At 32.0% G+C, this 20,105-nt stretch overlaps 1 protein-coding gene across 1 annotated transcript in view; it reads left to right on the forward strand.

Moving 5' to 3' along the window:
- Positions 1-20,105, forward strand: part of rims2a (regulating synaptic membrane exocytosis 2a) — a 290,481-nt gene that overhangs the window by 147,318 nt on the left and 123,058 nt on the right. Inside the window, exons 13-17 of the mRNA XM_056475706.1 lie at positions 73-185; positions 3,637-3,684; positions 10,960-11,090; positions 12,318-12,489; positions 14,623-14,776. Coding sequence (XP_056331681.1) covers positions 73-185; positions 3,637-3,684; positions 10,960-11,090; positions 12,318-12,489; positions 14,623-14,776 — 618 coding nt within the window. The remainder of the gene's footprint in view (positions 1-72; positions 186-3,636; positions 3,685-10,959; positions 11,091-12,317; positions 12,490-14,622; positions 14,777-20,105) is intronic.

Below are 20,105 nucleotides of genomic sequence, written 5' to 3' on the forward strand. Positions count from 1 at the left end.
GAGACAGTAATGAGACATTTCTACAGATCTCTGATAATTTTCTTCCCTCCTTCACTTTGAATCTGTTTTAAGGTTCGAGTTCATTTGAGTCTCAGAAGATGGAGCGTCCCTCCATATCCGTCACGTCTCCCATGAGCCCCGGAGTGCTGCGGGACGCCCCCCAGTACTTATCGGGACAGCTTACAGTAAGTAATCATCTTTCTGCGAGAAAATGTTAAGTATTGGGTTTTTAGGTAATTAGGTCAATGTAGAGTTTAACACTGTATGCATTTTAATGGAGAATAGTAATGAAGTTGAAACTAGGGACTTTAAAATGCATTTCTTACTTAGTTTTTTGTCTTGTTTATTGTCCAAATGTCTAATAATTCATTCAAAAATCATTGACTAAAGCAAAAAATATGGTCTTGTTTTAAGAAATAATGTCAAAATTAAGTGAGTTTTTCCTTAACTCTTTCACAGCGTACGATCGCAGTGGTGTGATCAGGCTGGTCCCTGAAGCATACAATCACACCGGTGTGATTAGAACGTTCAGAGCGCACATTATCAGTTATCTGTGCTTTCAAACAAATAATGTTTATTTTAGGTTTCAGACATTCAAATACACACAACTACGAGCAAAACATACCATTTAAGGTTTGTAAAATAAACGCTGATGTCTATGGAGATGGCAAAAATAATTATTTTAATATAACCCTGACAATGTACTTTGTTCATGTAAGATACACACTTTTTATGTTATTATAATAATTTCTCTATTCCTCTCCTAGAAAAACAGTTGCTTACCTTCATGTATTTCAGCAGAAAATTATGTATAAACATAAATCCAGCAGCTTGGATCTCTCCTGTGCTAGAGGGGATACAGCTGCGATCGGAAGTTAACATAAGTATTAATATTATTTATTAAATTACACATTAATTGTATTTCATTAGCATCTACCCCTACCTCAACCCTAAACCCAACCCTCACGGTAATGTAAAAATATTATTTGTTGTACAGTGGCACAAAAATGATGCTATATTGACGTGAGTGACCTCAGCTTTATCCCATCAGTAGAGGGTGAAATCTAGACGGAATACAGCATTTTATCAGATAATGCTATACTGATGTGAGTATCCTCAGCTGTATCCCATCTACAGCTAATAAAATACAATTAATACGTGATTTAATAAATAATATAAATCTTGTTAACTTCCAATCACAGCTGTATCCCTTCTAGCAACACCGATGCCCATTACCCATCATATAACAAATAATATGATCATTATTAGGCTGTTTCAAAAGACAAAACACATGTTCTATCACATATTTGAGAATCGGGGTATCAGAAGTTTTAATTCTGGCATATTGTTTATGAAAACAACACAATATTTTTTTATTGAAGCATTTTTAGATATTTGGACCAGAAATGAGACAAAAACTAAGTAAGAAAAGCATTTTTTTGGCAGTGAGGTAGAAACGAGTTTACACAGATTAGCATAGCTTACTTACAAGTTCATCAGAAGGCATTTACATTGATCAAAAGTACAATATCTTTGGAAATATTGAATAAGTAAATGTAACTGTGAGTGATTCAACATTGATTACAAACAGAGCTGAGCTGCTGTAGTCTTCTCAGAGCTGATCAGGTTGCAGTCAGCCATCATGCTGACCATTGTTTGAGTGTAAAAAATACCCAGCAAGCTTGTACAACATGACAAACTCTGGTGTAAAGTGCACAAGCTGGATGATTTTAAGCAATACAAATGAAGGCTGGTTTTTAGATAATACTCTTTGGGTGGAGAGAAATAAATCAATGATTAGCCTGAATGGTTGAATAAAATGGGTTTTTCCTGTGGCTGATACTGATATCAAGGAAGCAGTTGCAAATGGTCATGATGATTTGATAGATAGAGTGATGGATGGATGGATGAATGGATATGGGTGGATGGATGCATAGAATAAGTTATGGATAGATTAATAGAATTATAGATGAGTGAATGAATAGATAGATTGAGGGATGGATGTAGATAGAATGATGTGTGCATGGATAGAATGAATGATGTATGGGTTGACGGATAGATAGCACAATGGATGGATAGACAGAATGATGGAATGGCTGGTTGATTCTATAATATGAATGGATAGTACGGTCGATGGGCGAATGGATAGAAAATAAGATGGATCAGTTGATGGATAGAACAATGGGTGGATTATTAAAACGATGGATGGATAATAGCATGATGGGTGGATGAATAAATGAAAATGGATGGATTGGTAGATAATAGAGTGGTGGATGGATGGATGGATGGATGGATGGATGGATGGATGGATGGGTGAATGGATAGATAAAATGATAGGTGGATGGATAGAAAGGAAGATGTATGGGTTGATGATAGATAGAACAATGTGTAGGTGAATGGACAGAACGAAGGATGGATGATAGAATGATGGATGGGTATAGATAGAGTGGATGGATGGATTGATGATAGAACAATGGATGGGTGGATGAATAGACTGAATGATGCGTGGGTAGATGGATAGGAGGTGGATGGATGGAACAATGGATGGGTGAATGGATGGATAGAACAACAGATAGGTTGATAGCAAGGTAGATAGAATGATGGATGGATGGATGGATATAAGGATTGATAGATTGATGGATGGGTGAATGGATAGATATAATTATGTATGGAAGAATGGGGGATGGATGGATGAATGATGCGTGGGTGGTAGATTAATGAAATTAAATAGTGATGGATGGATGCACAGATTGTTGGATGAACAGATGGATAGAATGATGGATGGACTGAATGGGTGGTTGTAAAAAAAAAGAAATGGATGGATTGAATGATAGACAGATTGATAGAACAATGGTTGGAGGGATAAATTAATAGTTGTTAATTAATTAAACGAAAACAGAATGATGGATGTATAATTAGATGAATACACTGAATGATGGAATAGAATGATGGATAGATGGTCAATTTGTACTATGGATAAGAAGTAGATGAATAGAAGGGATTGAAATTGATGAAGAATATATGAATAGACTGAACGGTGGATGAATAGATAGATAGAACAGCAGATATAACGATAGATAGACTGATAGAGATAGCACTGTTTGCAGAATTGTTAGCTCAGAATTATATTTATTAGTATAATAATTGTTTATTTGTTTAGATCAATACAAAAATATCTCTTTTTTCATATCCTTTTCTGTATCTCATCAGATTCCGTCATTTCTAACACTATTTGGTGTGTGTGTTTGTGTTACACAATAATCTTGTTACTTTGTATTTAGCTGAGCAGGAGATTCAATGTAAACAGCAGTGTTTCCTGTAAAGACATTCAAAGAGCAATAAGAAGAAATAGACATGAAATTTCAGGGTTTCGAAGCAAAGAGTTTTCATTGAACCCACAAGAAACGATTAAAAGGTTTGCGTACCATACTTTGGGAAACACTGCTTGCATTGGACACATTCCTCAAACTACGATTGTATTATATTTCAGATGTCACAACAACCATTGTCTTCTGATTGAGTCTCCTACTCAGCTTTTTATTAGTGTTGCATTAACAACTGGTATTGTCATTTCAGGTTTTTAGTTCAATTGCATTTCTCTTCATTGTTTTTCCCCCATTCATTTTACTCACCCAGAGCCAAAGCCTTAGTAGAAGAATTGAGCCTTTTAACCCTAGAGTTCAGGTAATCGTTGCTGTCTACTAAATACACTTCTCTTCTATTGCTTTAATTTATTGAATAATGCTGAGCAGAAAAAGCTTCCAGCTTCAGTTTGCACATTTGAAGAGTTCTTTCCGTCTTCATTGCTATTGCTGTTTGAAGCATATTCTCATTTTATTGTATGGCATATATAATCTGCATGCTGTTAATTAGCACAAAAATATTTTAAGAGACACCCGACTGTTGGAGCGATGATGTAACGCTTCTAACTCTGCAAGATGTTGTCAGAGGAGTAGTGTGTCTCTTTAAATGTTTTAGTGATGCAGAGTTTGTACAATACAATTTGATTATTTTTCCATGTAACATGAAACTTTAGTCAATACTGATTGTGTTTTAGAAAGGAACCAATTCAGTGTGCTTCATTATCAACACAGGCTCATTGTAAATATGTTCCCCGGGGTACATTTTTGAGAACCAAGAAATGTGTACCTGGGCTACCTGTGTAACCTCATTGCAATTTTTGTTTTTACATATCCACCAGAGGGCGCTGTGTACATTTCTGCCAATCTAATGTTCTAATCACATGATTTTCATGAAAGAAGTCAGTTAGCTTTTCCTCTTGCAGTTTTCGTTTTTACATATCCACTCGAGGGAGCCGTGTACATTTTTTACAATCTTAAAATACGTTACTGGGGCTCATTTTCCCATACGTGCCATTTTTCAAAAATCCATCAGAGGGCGCTGTGTACATTTTTGCCAATCTCAAGGTTCTAATCCCGTGATTTTTGTGAGACATCGGTTAGCTTGTCCTCTTGCAGTTTTTGTTTTCACATGTCCACTAGAGGGCACATGTACATTTTTGACAATCTCAAATACTTTACTGGGGCTCATTTTCTCATAAGTTCCATTTTTCAAAAATCCACCAGAGGGCGCTGTGTACATTTCTGCCCATCTCAAGGTTTTAATCATGTGATTTTTGTGAGAGAAGTCGGTTGGCTTGTCCTCTTGCAGTTTTTGTTTTCACATATCCACTAGAGGGCACCGTGTACATTTTTGACAATCTCAAATACTTTACTGTGGAACGTTTTCTCATACGCGCCATTTCTCAAAAAACCACGAGAGGGCACTGTGTACATTTCTGCCAATCTCAAAATTCTAATCACGTGATTTTCTTGAGAGAGGTCAGTTAGCTTATCCACTTGCAGTTTTTGTTTTCACATATCCACTAGAGGGCGCATGTACGTTTTTGACAATCTCAAATATTTAACTGTGGAACGTTTTCTCACATGTGCCATTTCTTTAAAAATCCACCAGAAAGCACTGTGTACATTTCTGCCAATCTCAAGGTTCTAGTCCCGTGATTTTCATGGGAGAAGTCGATTAGCTTGTCCACTTGCAGTTTTTGTTTTCACATATCCACTAGAGGGCGCCGTGTACATTTTTGACGATTTCAAATACGTTACAGGGGCACGTTTTCTCACACGTGCCATTTCTCAAAAATCCACCAGAGGGCCCTGTGTACATTCCTGCCAATCTCAAAAATCTAATGACGTGATTTTCATGAGAGAAGTCAGTTAGCTTGTCCTCTTGCATAATATATTAGCTTGATATTGACTGACCCACACAACCTTAGTGTTTTTGAAAGCAAACCAAGGAATTGTCTCTTCTACTACGATGTCACGTGGCTTTTTTAGGGGTTTTGTTTCACCTTGTTTCTAAAACAGTCATTTGCCAGACTCCAACCCCAGTTTGGTCCACGTTCCAAGTCTGCCGCCATTCATAGTGAGCTACCAAGCAAACCAGTCAAGCCCAAAAATCCATTTACATGGCATAAAGTACTGCCCCGTAGCTTTCGTTTTCCACACAAAATGCAGCCATGTGTACCCATAAGCACATATTTCTTGGTTCTTAAAAATGGAATCCTGGGCACATTTTCCCAATGGGCTTGTGTTGTTCGTTATTATGGAGGATGAATAAAAATGCATTCCATATTTGTATCTAATAATAATCATGTTAAAAATATTTTGTCATATACAAACATTATTGTAAGTTTCATGTTGCAGCTAAAAGGATTTGTTGAAGGTGCTGTAAGTTGTTGCACACATAAAATATCACTACATTTTGATTATACAACTGTCAGGGAATTGGCCAAACAGAATATCATTTTCAAATTAGAATAGATGATGTTTTCGCGAGTTGTTTTTTTTTTTTTTGAGAGAGAGAGAGAGAGAACTGGTTAAAAAGCTTTTTTAGGGTGTGTGCACACTTTTTTAGTACACATGCAATTAGAAAACACTACTCAAAAACAATAAAGTGATGCAAATTGTTGTCTGGAATAGAACAGTGCTTTGTGCTAGGCTACATTTATGTTTGTCAAACTTCAGCAGTGTTTGTTTACAATTGGACCAAGACTCAACTTTACAGAAGCCTGGTATTTGGTTGCACCAACATTCGGATTGCAGTGTTCACGCTCACTGAAATGACAGCACTAACAGCACTGTAGTTTCTACTATAGCGTGAAAGCTACACCCCTTCCCTGGACATGTCAAATTGACAGCTGTGCCCGCCTGCGTTAATCAGGTGGAAGACAGCGTGTTTACGCGTTTATCAGATGTGCAAAAAGTGATCAATGCATGGACACACAAGCATACATGGTGCAAGATGTTTGGTGAACTGAAAGTGTGAAGGAAGACATTCTCATAGTGGTTAACAAGATTTCAGCTCAGTAATAGTTCTGCAAACGCTCTGAAACACATGTCAACATCTTGCCTTGCCTAATTTTCACAGTGTTTTGTGATGTGTGTTTATATAGTGCATTTATTGTGTAAATCATAAGGGGGAGGGCAGGTCTCTCCACACCACCTCCAATGTGCAGAATCCACTTGGATGATGCGACGGTAGCCACAGGACAATAGCGCCAATGCGCTCACCGAACACCAGCTATCGGTGGAGTGGAGAGACAGTGATAGAGCCAATTTAGTGTATGGGGATGATTGGGGAACCATGATTGGTAAAGGCCAATGGAGGGAATTTGGCCAGGACACCGCGGTTACACCCCTATTCTTTACGAGAAGTACCATGGGATTTTTTTATGACCACAGAGAGTCAGGACCTCAGTTTAACATCCGAAAAGATGGCACTCACTGACAGTATAGTGTCCCCTTCACTATACTGGGGCATTAGGAACACTGGCCTCACTAACACCACTTTGCTTGACATTTGCATAGAGTGGAGAAATGCCCAGCCTTTCTGATGCTCTCGGCTGCTCTCAATGCTTTCTCTGTGCCAATTTCAATCCCATAATTAACTGCGTGAGCGTTTTTATGCTGCATTCCCAACATGCCAATGAAAAAGCGCTGTATAAGAGTAGCACCACTTGTTTTATAAGCATTAGGTGTAAATGTTTTTCATTAATCTTAGTTAAGGCTTAGTTAGGGCATTAAGGCGTAGTCCCTTTATAAATCTGGGGTCTCCACAGCGGAGTGAACTGCCAACTTATCCAGCATATGTTTTACACAGCAATGCCCTTCCAGCTGTAACCCATCACTGGGAAACACCCCTACACACATTCACTACGGACAATTTAACTTACCCAATTCACCCATAGCGCATGTCTTTGGACTGGGGGAGGAAACCAGAGAACCAGGAGAAAACCCACGCCAACATGGGGAGAACATGCAAACTCCACACAGAAATGCCAAATGTTTTGAAGAATGTTCTGATTTGGTTTTGTAAAAAAACATGTAAAAATCTAAGACACTTTAAAATAATACAGAACCTTAAAACAGCTCTGCTTTTTCTCCACATGATCATGAATAGAAGAACTAGAAGTACTGTGGCATAATAAAAGCTCATCTGTTTTCGTCTCGCATTATTAATTGCTTCAGCACTCTCGTTTCAATTCGACAGCTTTCAGTCTTACTCTGATTCATACTATCATGATAGTAAGTGTTGAATGCTTTAACTCATCCATCAAAATGATGTAGGATGTAATGAAGATGACAACTCTCATGATTCCATACTCAGTCACTGCGTCACCAAACTACGCCTTTGTTTTCCTGTAGTGGAAAAATTGACATAATGTGCCTTTACCTGAATCAAACCTTATGAAGTATGAACACACCCTTAGTCTAGCATACATTTGAAAAACAAGAATGATTTACAGAACCTTTAACAGTCTCTTTTACCTCTTTTTTATATTTATTTTAAGTAGTAATTTTATATTTATTTTAAGAGACGTGATATAAGCAAATTGTACCTAATTTTACCTGAAGAAACATTACATGATTTCAAATTCAAGAATTCAAGAATTCAAGCCCCTCGCAAAAAAAGAATAGATAAATAAAGCAACGATTGAGATCAATATCAAGATTTTGCCTGTAAGTCTATTGAAACTCTCACCATATTTTCCGGAATGTAAGTGGTAGTGTTAATCATCTAAAGTTCACTTTGACTAATGTAACACAATTAATATAAATCTTAATTATACTGTGCAAAACAGCAGGGACATGCAAGTATTTATATAGTAAAATACATACTAAAAAACACACATATAATAAAACACATACTTTTTAGCATATGCAAAATAATTTAATTTAACAAATATTTATTTTGTCCGTTTGTTTGCTAAATATTGTTGTTTTGTGGGCCTGGAAATGCAAACTTTAGAATATATTCTACAAATATAATATAATTTTGAAATAAATACCATTGTTGTGGTAACAGTGACATCACACACTATTAAACAACAGTGGACTTCAGCACCTTATATACAGTTAAAGTCAGAATTATTAGCCCCCCCCCCTGTTTATTTTTTCCCCAATTTCTGTTTAACCGAGAGAAGATTTCTTCAGCACATTTCTAAACATAATAGTTTTAATAACTAGTTTCTAATAACTGATTTATTTTATCTTTGTCATGATGAAAGTAAATAATATTTGACTAGATATTTTTGAAGACACTTCTATACAGCTTAAAGTGACATTTAAAGGCTTAACTAGGTTAATTAGGTTAGGGTAATTAGGCAAGTTATTTTAAAATGATGGTTTGTTCTGTAGACTATCGAAAAGATATATATAGCTTAAAGGGGCTAATAATTTTGACCTTAAAATGTTTTTAAAAAAATTTAAACCTGCGTTTATTCTAGCCGAAATAAAACAAATAAGACTTTCTCCAGAAGAAAAAATATTATCAGACATACTGTGAAAATTTCCTTGCTCTGTTAAACATCATTTGGGAAAAAATGTAAAAAGAAAAAAAAATTCAAAGGGGGCTAATAGCTGTGTCCCAAATGGCCCACTATACACTATGCACTATGCACTTACACACTCAACAGCATACTATATGTATGTAGTGTCGTGCCAAATGGAACACTAACGTTTTTTAACTAAGCGGAAATTCAGACCGTTTCCCAGATGACGTTTGACGATGGCCAAATTAGTGAAATAAATGACCAAACTACTGAATACCTGCCATGAGTATAACCGCATTCACCATCAAGAGGTGGTATTATCACTCTTGTAGGAGAATTTTGCATTCACAATCCAAAATAAATAATCCAACATCAGTGTCGGTAAGGTCCGCCACTTACACTATGTACAAAGCAGCTGCCGTTGAGTGTGTAAAGTGTCCATCATTCCACACTTCATTTTACCAGTTGAATAAGTGTATCATCCGGTTAATTAAAGTGCACTTATTATTTTTAGAGTTTTCAGTGTGAACGCAAAATGGCGTACACTTTGGGACGCACCCTATTACTTTCTTTTTAATCTATTTATTTTCAAAAGCATGCCTCGTGTTGTTTTAGGTTAAACGGATAATCTCATACTTGCATATTTTCACTATTTTGTTGGTCTGATTACTTCTATTATTCTTCTCTTTTTGCATAAAAATGCTAAATACATGTAAGGTTATGATGAATGTGACTTACAAACAGGGAATGTGACCAATTCTCTTAGTAATGCAGTTTTGACACAGTGCAGCTTATGTTCCGGAAAATGTGGTACACATATTAGGAGATTTTCCCCTAGGAATCTTACATTTTTTCCATTTTGGACAATGTTAGTGTCCTTAATGCACAGCGTCCACTGGTTCCATTGGGAATTGTTATGTAATGGTACAGTTTGTTTAACCCAGCTCTCCTTGCTCTTATACATACTGTAAGGATTGCCCTTCATTGCATGTTTTATACTGCAGGTTGAAGCATTTATAGCTATAAATCTTTTCTATTACTACAAGCAAGTATGGGCTCTGGCTTAGAAGATCTAGCATTTTCTGTGTAATTTGGATGTTGTTTCTGTGTGTGTCTGACTTCTAAGTATTTTTCTGTTATGTCCATACTTGTCTGAGTTGCAAGCTTGGTCTGTCATGCATCTTTGCATGTGCAATGCTATGTAACACAACTCTTTTTATTTTGCTTTATGTGTTTAAAGCAACACTCCACTTTGTTTTTGTATAAAAGCTCATTTTACATCTTTCCTAGAGTTAAACAGTTGAGTTTTACCATTTTTGAATCCATTCAGCCTGTCTTCCAGTCTGGCGGGAGCACTTTTAGCTTAGCTTAGCATAAATCATTGAATCGGATTAGACCATTAGCTTCTCGATTTAAAAATATATATTTTTTATCATTTTGCAATATAAAGCTTGGCTTTTTTGTTGTTACATTGTGTACTAAGACTGACAGAAAATTAAATATTGCAATTTTCCAATAGGAACTATACTTTCATTCTGGTATAATAATCAAAGAACTTTGTTGCTGTACCTCGGCTGCATCTGGCACAATGATAGTATGCACTGCCTGAAAATAGTCTTCACCTAGGTAAATAGGTAATAGAGCTGCGTAATATCATTATGCCTGCTGCACCCATGGCATGGCAGCAAAGTTTCTTTATTATTTCTTAGGAAAGATTGTGTAGTTCCTATACACCTATATTAACCTAGAAAATAGCAATTTTACATTTTCTGTTGGTCTTAGCACACAATGTAACTACAGAAGAATCAAGTTTTAAAGAGGAAAATTTATCAAAACTTTTTTTGGAATATTTTGAGTGTGATGCTAATGGTCTAATCCGATTCAATGATTTATGCTAAACTAAGCTAAAAGTGTTCCCGCCAGACCCGGAGATCGGCTGAATGGATTCAAAAATGGTAAAACTCAACTCTTTAACTTTAAGGGAGTTGTAAAATGAGCCTATTAAAATAAAAAGTGGAGTGTTTCTTTAAATGAAGCAGCTGATGATGTAGAGAGTAAAAACACTAGTTGTTTGTCTCAAAAAGACTTTGATGTTTGTGAACCTACAGGTCAAACTTTGGTATGACAAAGTGGGCCATCAGCTTATAGTCACCATTCTGGGTGCAAAGGATCTGCCTTCAAGGGAAGATGGTCGACCTCGCAATCCTTATGTCAAGATCTACTTCCTCCCTGACAGAAGGTGAGATTGGGGCAGATGTTTTATTTTTTTATATATACACAATATTGCATTCACTGTGAATATGTTCAGAATGGCAAACTTTAATGCTAATAACACTGGCTTTACTGTATTTAATGCACACTGTATGCAATAATTATGAGTATTACGCACAGTATGCAGCGTTTCTGTTGGCACAATATTCAGTAGTAATGTGTAGTATGAAAATACACTTACTGTACTGTAGATAGCATTGTAAATTTGGTATTTATTATCATCATTGTTTGATTTACCTTTTTGTTTGTTATATTTTCATTTATTTTAGAAGTTTGTGTCATTTTTAGCATTTGTTTTGTGCTTGTCATTGTTAAATAATTATTATCAATATAGGCATCTTTTTTGTTTGTTTTAGTTTTATTTTATTTAACTTTTTATTTTATTGTATTTTATTTTACTTTTTTATTTTGTTGTATTTTTATTTTATTTTATTTAATTTTACTTTTTAATTTTATTGTATTTTATTTTACTTTTTATATTATTTTACTTTTTATTTTATTTTACTTTTTTATTTTACTTTTTTATTTTTTTCATTTAATTTTACTGTTAATTTAATTTAATTTAATTTATTTTACTTTTTACATTTTTTTTACTTTTTATTTTGTTTTATTTTATTTAACTTTTTTATTTAACTTTTTATTTTATTTTATTTTAATTTATTTTAATTTTATTTTACTTTTTTATTTTACTTTATTTTACTTTTTATTTTATTATTTTTATTTTATTTTCAATCTGTGAACCTGATATGTACATATAAAAATGACTACCTTATGCCTTTCACTAAATTAAAACAATCAACCGTGTTAAATATTATAAAGTTCAATATCATAGGTTGACTTTATTTTTGCTTTAGTGTTATATTTTATACAGTTAGTATATATTTTTTCAATTTAATCATAAATCAATTAAATATCATATAAAGGATTCTAATTCTTTTAATTTTCTTTCTATTTCTTTTAATTCTATGTATTTAATTTAAATACGTATTATTAGAATTATATATTATTATAACATTATAAATTGTCATTTTTTAAATTAAATTTATTATATTATATTTAGTTTATCTAGTATTCCATTCTGAACATGTTTTTTTTTTTTCTTGCCTGTTCTTAATATTGTTGGATGTCAGTGTTTGTTCCAGCAGTCTTTTACCATGATGGTAAATAAAAACAGTTTGAATCATTGTTTCTCCAGCGACAAAAGCAAAAGAAGAACAAAAACAGTAAAGAAATCACTAGAGCCCAAATGGAACCAGACCTTTATGTACTCGCCCGTCCACCGGCGGGAATTCAGGGAGAGAATGCTGGAGATTACGCTGTGGGACCAGGCCCGCGTTCGGGAGGAGGAGAGTGAGTTCCTTGGCGAGGTGAGAGCAAAAAATACAGTAGGTGGTGCTGTGAAACTCTGAAACTGATCTTACAAAATAATAGCCTGGCCAATGACCATATAGATAACAAACTAGCTACCATAGCAGGAATAACATCAGTGGTCAAACTTATCCTCCATTAAATATTTCAAATGCATGTGGTGGTGTTGTAGTTTAAGCATCATTCAATTATTATTCTATTAACAACAGCAACAACAACAAAAAGAAATCTAAAAATAGTAATAAATAATTTCGGTCACACTTTAGTATAGGTCACAATTCAAGCTATTATTTACTGGCTTATTACGTGCCTATTATTAAGTTATTAACTGTACATTAGTAGTTATAAATATTTAGAATAGTATTATATATGATCTTATTCTGTATCCTTAATCCCAGTGTTTCCCAACCCTATTCCTGGAGGCACACTGACAGTACATATTTTGTACGTCTCCCTTATCTGACCCATTAACTTCAGGTTTTAGAGTCTCTTCTAATGTTCTGATGAGTTGATTCAGGTGTGTTTGATTAGGGAGAGGGGGAAAATGTGTACTGTTGGTGTGCCTTCAGAAACAGGGTTGGGAAACACTGCCTAATCCTACCCAAAACCTAATAAACAGCTAATAAGTCATTTATTAAGCTAGGGGTGTTAGTTAATGGTTTGTTAAAACTGTCAATTGTGACCTAAACTAAAGTGTTACCATATTTTCTTTATTAAAATTGGTTCTGAATAACAATATCTGTAAATTACATACATAAATAAATAAATAAATAAATAAAAAAAATAAAAACAAGTCAAAAGTTATGCTAACTAACTTGCCAAAACTTTTTTGCAAAGATTTAATGTCAGTCAAACCTTTGTGACACTTTAAAAAATGTATGAAATTTAGAAGATATGTTCAATGTTATTAGACACTTAAACATCTATTTTTATGATCTATATTTATGTTGTTATATATTATCATTTAATTATTATTATCTTAACAACAACAAGAATAGCAACAAAAATACATATAAAAATAATAAACAATTGCTTTATTCATTTATTAAAATTGGTTCTGAATAAAAATGATCAATATCTGTAAAAACAAAAACAAATTAAAAGTGATGCTAACTATCTTGGCAAAACATTTTTCAGAATATAAATATTCATGTTTTTGTAATATGTATGGAATTTAATCTGATGTTGTGTGTGTGTATATATATATATATATATATATATACAAAATTTTGACTTTGGCATTAATTATTTGCATGAAATATAGAAATTTTAAGAATAGAATAAAACTATATATATATATATTAGTTTTTTTCTATTCTTAAAATTTCTATATTTCATGCAAATAATTAATGCCAAAGTCAAAATTTTGTAAGACTTTTAGAAAAGTTATTAGGTTTAGAAAATATGCTCGATATTATCAGACACTTAAACATCTGTATTTATGATCTACGTGTATATTTATTTGTTTAATTATAATTTTCTTAACAACAAAAAAAAGTGATAAATAAAATAATAAATAATTGCTTTATTAATTTATTAAAACCGGTTTAAATACAAATGATCCATATCTGTAAAAAAAAATCAAGTGATGCTGACTTGCTTGCCGAAACATTTTTCAGAATATTCATGTTTTTGCAGTATGTATGGAATTTATTCTGATGTTAAACATTAAAATATGTGCATTGTTTTTTTTATACTTATCCTAAAGTCAAACTTATTTACATATTTATTAGGTTTAGAATATATGTGCAATAATACCAGACCATTAAACAGAAACATCTATATTTATGATTTAAATAATATCTATACCTGCCAGTGAAAAGGCCATTTTCAAAGATGTAATGCCACTGTGTAAAAAAAATGTATTGTGTTTGCAATTCAATATTATCAGGCACGTAATCATATGATTGAATAAATACATAACTATTTCTGTCTATAAATAGTATGAATATGTTTTTAATGCCAGACTGGCTGTACATGTACATCAAAACAGTGTTCAAAACACCTGTGGATCTGCAGTGTTAATATTATAGCATTTATATTATCTAAGCTATTGTTAAACATTCTTTCAGTGACTGTGAACTGTGTAGGTCTGTCCTCATGCTTGCCGAATATCATCTGTTTGCGTACAGATCCTGATCGAGCTGGAAACAGCGCTGCTGGACGATGAGCCGCACTGGTATAAACTGCAGACGCATGACGTGTCGTCGGTCCCGCTGCCCAAGAGCTCTCCCTGCCTGCAGAGACGAGCACTGCACGGGGACAGTCCCACACGCAGACTGCAGAGTATGACACACTCTTCATCTCTATACTCTAACACTATCGCACACATATGTAACTATATAGAGTTGAATTCAGAATAATTAGCCCTTCTATGATATTGATTCTTCTTCAGATATTTCTAAAGTGCTGTTTAACAGAGCAAGGACATTTTTTACAGTATTTCTACGTTATATATTTTCTTCTGGTGGATGTTTTTGTTTAAGTTTGGTTGGAATAAAAACAGATTTGACATTTTTAAAAGCATTTTCAAATTTTATGGTCAGTATTATTAGCCTCTAAGAACTGATTTTTTGATTGGCTGCAGAACAAACCTCTTTTGTCCAATAACTTGCCTAGTTATTTTATTTTATTTTATTTTGCTTTGTTTCATTTTATTTTATTTTATTTTGTTTCATTTTGTTTCATTTTATTTTATTTTATTTTATTTTATTTTATTTTATTTTATTTTATTTTATTTTATTTTATTTTATTTTATTTTATTTTATTTTATTTTATTTTTTATTTATTTTATTTTATTTATTAATTTTTAATTTAATTTAATTTAATTTAATTTAATTTAATTTAATTTAATTTAATTTTATTTAATTTTATTTAATTTAATTTAATTTAATTTTATTATGCTTTGTTTCGATTTCCATTTTATTTTATTTTATTTTATTTTATTTTATTATGCTTTGTTTCGATTTCCATTTTATTTTATTTTATTTTATTTTGCTTTGTTTCATTTTATTTTGTTTCATTTTGTTTTGTTTTGTTTTGTTTTATTTTTATTTTTATTTTTAATTTTTTTTTTATTTATTTTATTTTATAATTGTTTTTTATTTTATTTAATTTTATTTTATGATGCTTTGTTTCGTTTTCCATTCATTTTATTTTATTTTATTATTATTTTTTTTATTATTTTCTTTTCTTTTTATTTTTATTTTTATTTTATTTTATTAATTTAATTAATTACAATATAAAGGTTTCTAATTCAAAGGTCGCCTTTAATAACCTAATTAACCAAGTTAAACCTTTAAATCACCATTAATTTAATCCAATTTAATTTAATTATATTTTATTTTATTGTTATAGAAATGTCAATCAATTACTCTTTAAGGTGAATACTAGTATCTTTCAAAATAACATATATTATATACTAATAAAAATATTAGGTACTGTCATAATTGAGATAATAAAAGAAACTAGTGATTAGACATTATTTATTAAAACTGTTTAGAAATTTGTTGATTTAAAAAAAATCACACGTTTAATAGCACTTGGAAAATATATTTTTTTAAATGGAATTGAATTTCACAGGAGGGCTAATAATTCTGACTATCTTATTTGGGCACCATATTGAATATTCACAATTTATTTTAGATTGATTTGATTGTGGTATTAAACTAGGCAACATTACCATTGTCTTATTAAATAAAAGAGATTTTAAATAGTATTATTGATCTAAAACTGTACATTTTAAATACGAAAATTCAAATGCAGTTTAATTAAAATACACACTCAAGTAACTTATATTTAAAATGTGTGTAAAGTATAATAATGTTTCATTGTGAACAGCATTGCATACTTGTGTAGTAATGAAGCTTGCTTCAACCAAGTGGGGAAAATATGTTTTACATTTCTTTATATTTTTTTATTTTCAGGATTGTGAACATTTCGCAATTCTAAAGTGGACTTTTTTTCTTAGAATTACGATATTGTATTTTGTAATTTTAGGTTTTAATAGTAAATTGTTAGAACAAAACCAATAGAAGAAGAATACAACAGAAGAAAGCCTAGAAACTACTATTTTTTTTTTGAGAATTTTTTAGAATTTTTTGCATTTCTGAGTAAAAATATCTTAATTGTGAGTTAAAAAACATTACTTTTTTTGCATTAACTAATATTATTATTAAACAAAAAGTCAGATATGTGAGGGGAAATAAAATTATGAGTTAATAGCAAGTAAATATAGGAAAATAATATATCATCTATATATATATATATATATATATATATATATATATATATATATATTACATTAAATTATATTCATATATAATGATGTCCTTTCAGCTGAAACCCCCATGCACTCTTTCATTCACACACATACACTAAACAAACCTTCATGCTGTGAGGCGATCGTGCCACCCAATGCGCCACCGCGACACCCATTTATATTTATTATTATTATTATTATTATTTTGATCTCACAACTGAGATATTTCTACTCAGAAATGCAAATATTTCTAAAAAATTATGAGCTACACATTGACTTTAATTAATCTTTGTTTTCCCGCTGGTACATATAGAGACTTCCATAGCATAGAGTATTTTTGGGGCCCACACGCACACAAACTCAAAAACATACACATTAAACTGATAGTTTAGACAAAAAAAACTTTAATTGAAGTCATTAAATCACAAAAATCATTTACTCACCTTTCAATTATTAAAAATCTGCTTGAATTAGTTTCTTCCATTGAAAAATACTGTTAGGTAGCACTCATTGACTTCCATAGTGCATTTTTCCTACTATAGAAGTCAATGGGGACCAGCATTTTTCAAAATATCTTCTTTTGTGCTCAACGGAAGAAACAATTTCTATAAAGATTTAAAAGCACACAAGGAGAGTAAACAGTGAGGTGATTTTCACTGTAAGTGTTAAGTGTTCCTTTAATAAGTGAAATGTAAACGGCTGCAGCTGTTGGTGTGAGCGTTTGTGTCCTGCATTCATTGTTTTCTATCTTGACCTGGTTATTTCTGCAGCCCAAGGCCCGTTTGTGTACAGCTCAGGTAAAGACCACTGCATGCTCAGGCTGATCCTCTGCGTTTCACCGTGTGTGTGTGTTTATGCTGGATCCACCCTGCTGTCCTTCTCAAACCAAACAAACACACAAACAAGTGGACCTTGTCCCTACACCGTCACATTTACCCATAGTGCCCTCTGGTTCTCCCCCAGTGCTGCTGTTCTTTCCTCTTTAGATCAGTTTGACCTCTTTATATACAGTATATACTACAGCAAACACAGGTTTCCGTGTGCTCTTATTATGGCTGGAAGGAAGGGCTGCGCGGCATGACCAAAATCATGCACAGCATCATTTCCTTTACAAGTATTTTAGTAATCGAGCATTATACAATAACTTGCCTAATTACCCTAACCTGCCTAGTTAACCTAATTAACCTAGTTAAGCCTTTAAATGTCACTTTAAGCTGTATAGAAGTGTCTTGAAAAATATGATCATGGCAAAGATAAAATAAATCAGTTATTAGAAATGAGTTATTAAAACTATTATGTTTAGAAATGTGTTGAAGAAATCTTCTCTCGGTTAAACAGAAATTGGGGAAAAAAAAATAAACAGGGGGGCTAATAATTCTGACTTCTGAATATATATATTCAATTTATTCCTATTCAAAGCTTAATTTTAAGCATCTTTAATATTGCGGATATTGGTCATTATAATATTATTCATTTTTTTATTTTTTTTATTTATTTTTATTTATTTTTTTTATTTTTTTATTTTATTATTATTTTTTTCTTTTTTATTATTTTATTCATTTATGTATTTTTATTATTTATTTAATTACTTTATTTTGTTTATTTATTTGTTTATTAATATTTATTTTAATAATTTTTTTATTTAATTCATGGTTTATTAATTTGTAATTATTTAATTTTTTTTATTATTTATTTACTTTTATTTATTGATTTATTTTATATTATTTATTTAATATTTCTTAAGGTAAAGAAGCATTATTAGTGCTGAAAACAATTATTTGGTTCAATATTTTTGTAATCAAAGGATAAGTTGATAAATGGACAGTAAAATACAGTTAAACAGGATCATTTTTTGTAAATTTACAAAATTACACAATTTTTTATGAGTTTCTGTTTAGAAAGGTATTATTGTTTTTAACAAATCTGGCAGACAAAACTTCTAAATTATATGTATTTAATAATTTTACATTTAAAAAATAAAAATTTATTAGTCTATAATATTTTGTTAAAGTGACCAAACTTTTGACAGCACATTAAATGAAAAACATCACATCTTGCTCTTGTCATGTTTTTTGCCACAAATTTTGTCACCATTTAACATGGAAAAATGTTAGTTTTAATACTATTTACATTTAAATACTTTCTGGTTAACTTATTTCCCCACTAAATGCTGTCATACAACCCAGCCCTATTTTTCACCTTCCTTTATCAGTCAATGGTTCTGTATAGCTGTAATAATTAATTTAGTATCTCTCTTAAAAAAAAACAAAGAAAGACAACTGGATTTATGTGAAATGCCTGTGAATTATTTGAGTTTTTCTCTTTTAAGAGTGAATTTTCTTGTTGTTTTGGTTGCGGTGTGGTGGTGTGGTTGAACTAATAACACCTATTTTTAATGATTCAAAAAGACAGAAATAAAGAGAAATACTTTTGTGCTATTTCAGTGGTTCATAATTTAGTTTTAGAGGTCTCTTGCAATAGATATACTTTGAAGATGGAAAATACTTGGATTTTCTGAAAAAAATTACACATTGCTGCATCAGCTTTTGTCTCAGTGTCTTCAAATGGTTAATTTTATGATCCGGTCTCAAAACCACACCTCTCTGAAAGCATACTATTCTCCAATTGGTCAAATTACCCATGTGTCAATCAAATTGTGATTGGTTTACAGCTTATAGCATTTGCAGAAAACTAACTAAAATTGTCAGTGTAATTATGAATATTAGAAGCATCACTTACCGTTGATTACAAAGTAGTTCAACTCAGGCTCATTGGAAAAATACATATATCAGCTTACATTTTTGCTAAACTGCAAAAAATATAGACAGCACCCTCTAGTGGCTTTGTCATCTGAAACGTGCAGTGAAATGTATCTGGAGCAATTCTTTTTATGTTTTGCAAAAATGCAGGCAGAGGCACGTATTTCAGATGAGTTGAGCTAGTTATTAAGAAAAGCTGTTTTAGGATTATTACAATTTAACTTAACCCCAACCCAAATCTAAACACATTGCTTAAAAATTATCCAAAGCACGTATAACAGGCCACAAAAACGAATCATGCAATTCTTTCTTGAATCTCTTTCGACATATCAAATTGACGCAGTGATTAGCATTAGCAGTTATGCTTTTTAGGCTAAAGATTACAGACTGTTTTGTGTTTTATACTTTGACCCTCTTTACATTTTAACTTAACCCTAACCGCAATGTGTAAAAAATATTCAAAATGTGTGTAACAGGCCACAAAAACAGGCTTTGATGTATCTGAAAACATTTTAAAAAATGCACACAAAATAATGCATTTCATATTCGCAAAAAAAATGTAGTAAGTAGACAGCGCCCTCTACTGGGTTTGTCA

Source organism: Danio aesculapii, chromosome 16 (genome assembly GCF_903798145.1).
Source record: "Danio aesculapii chromosome 16, fDanAes4.1, whole genome shotgun sequence".
NCBI lineage: Eukaryota > Metazoa > Chordata > Actinopteri > Cypriniformes > Danionidae > Danio > Danio aesculapii.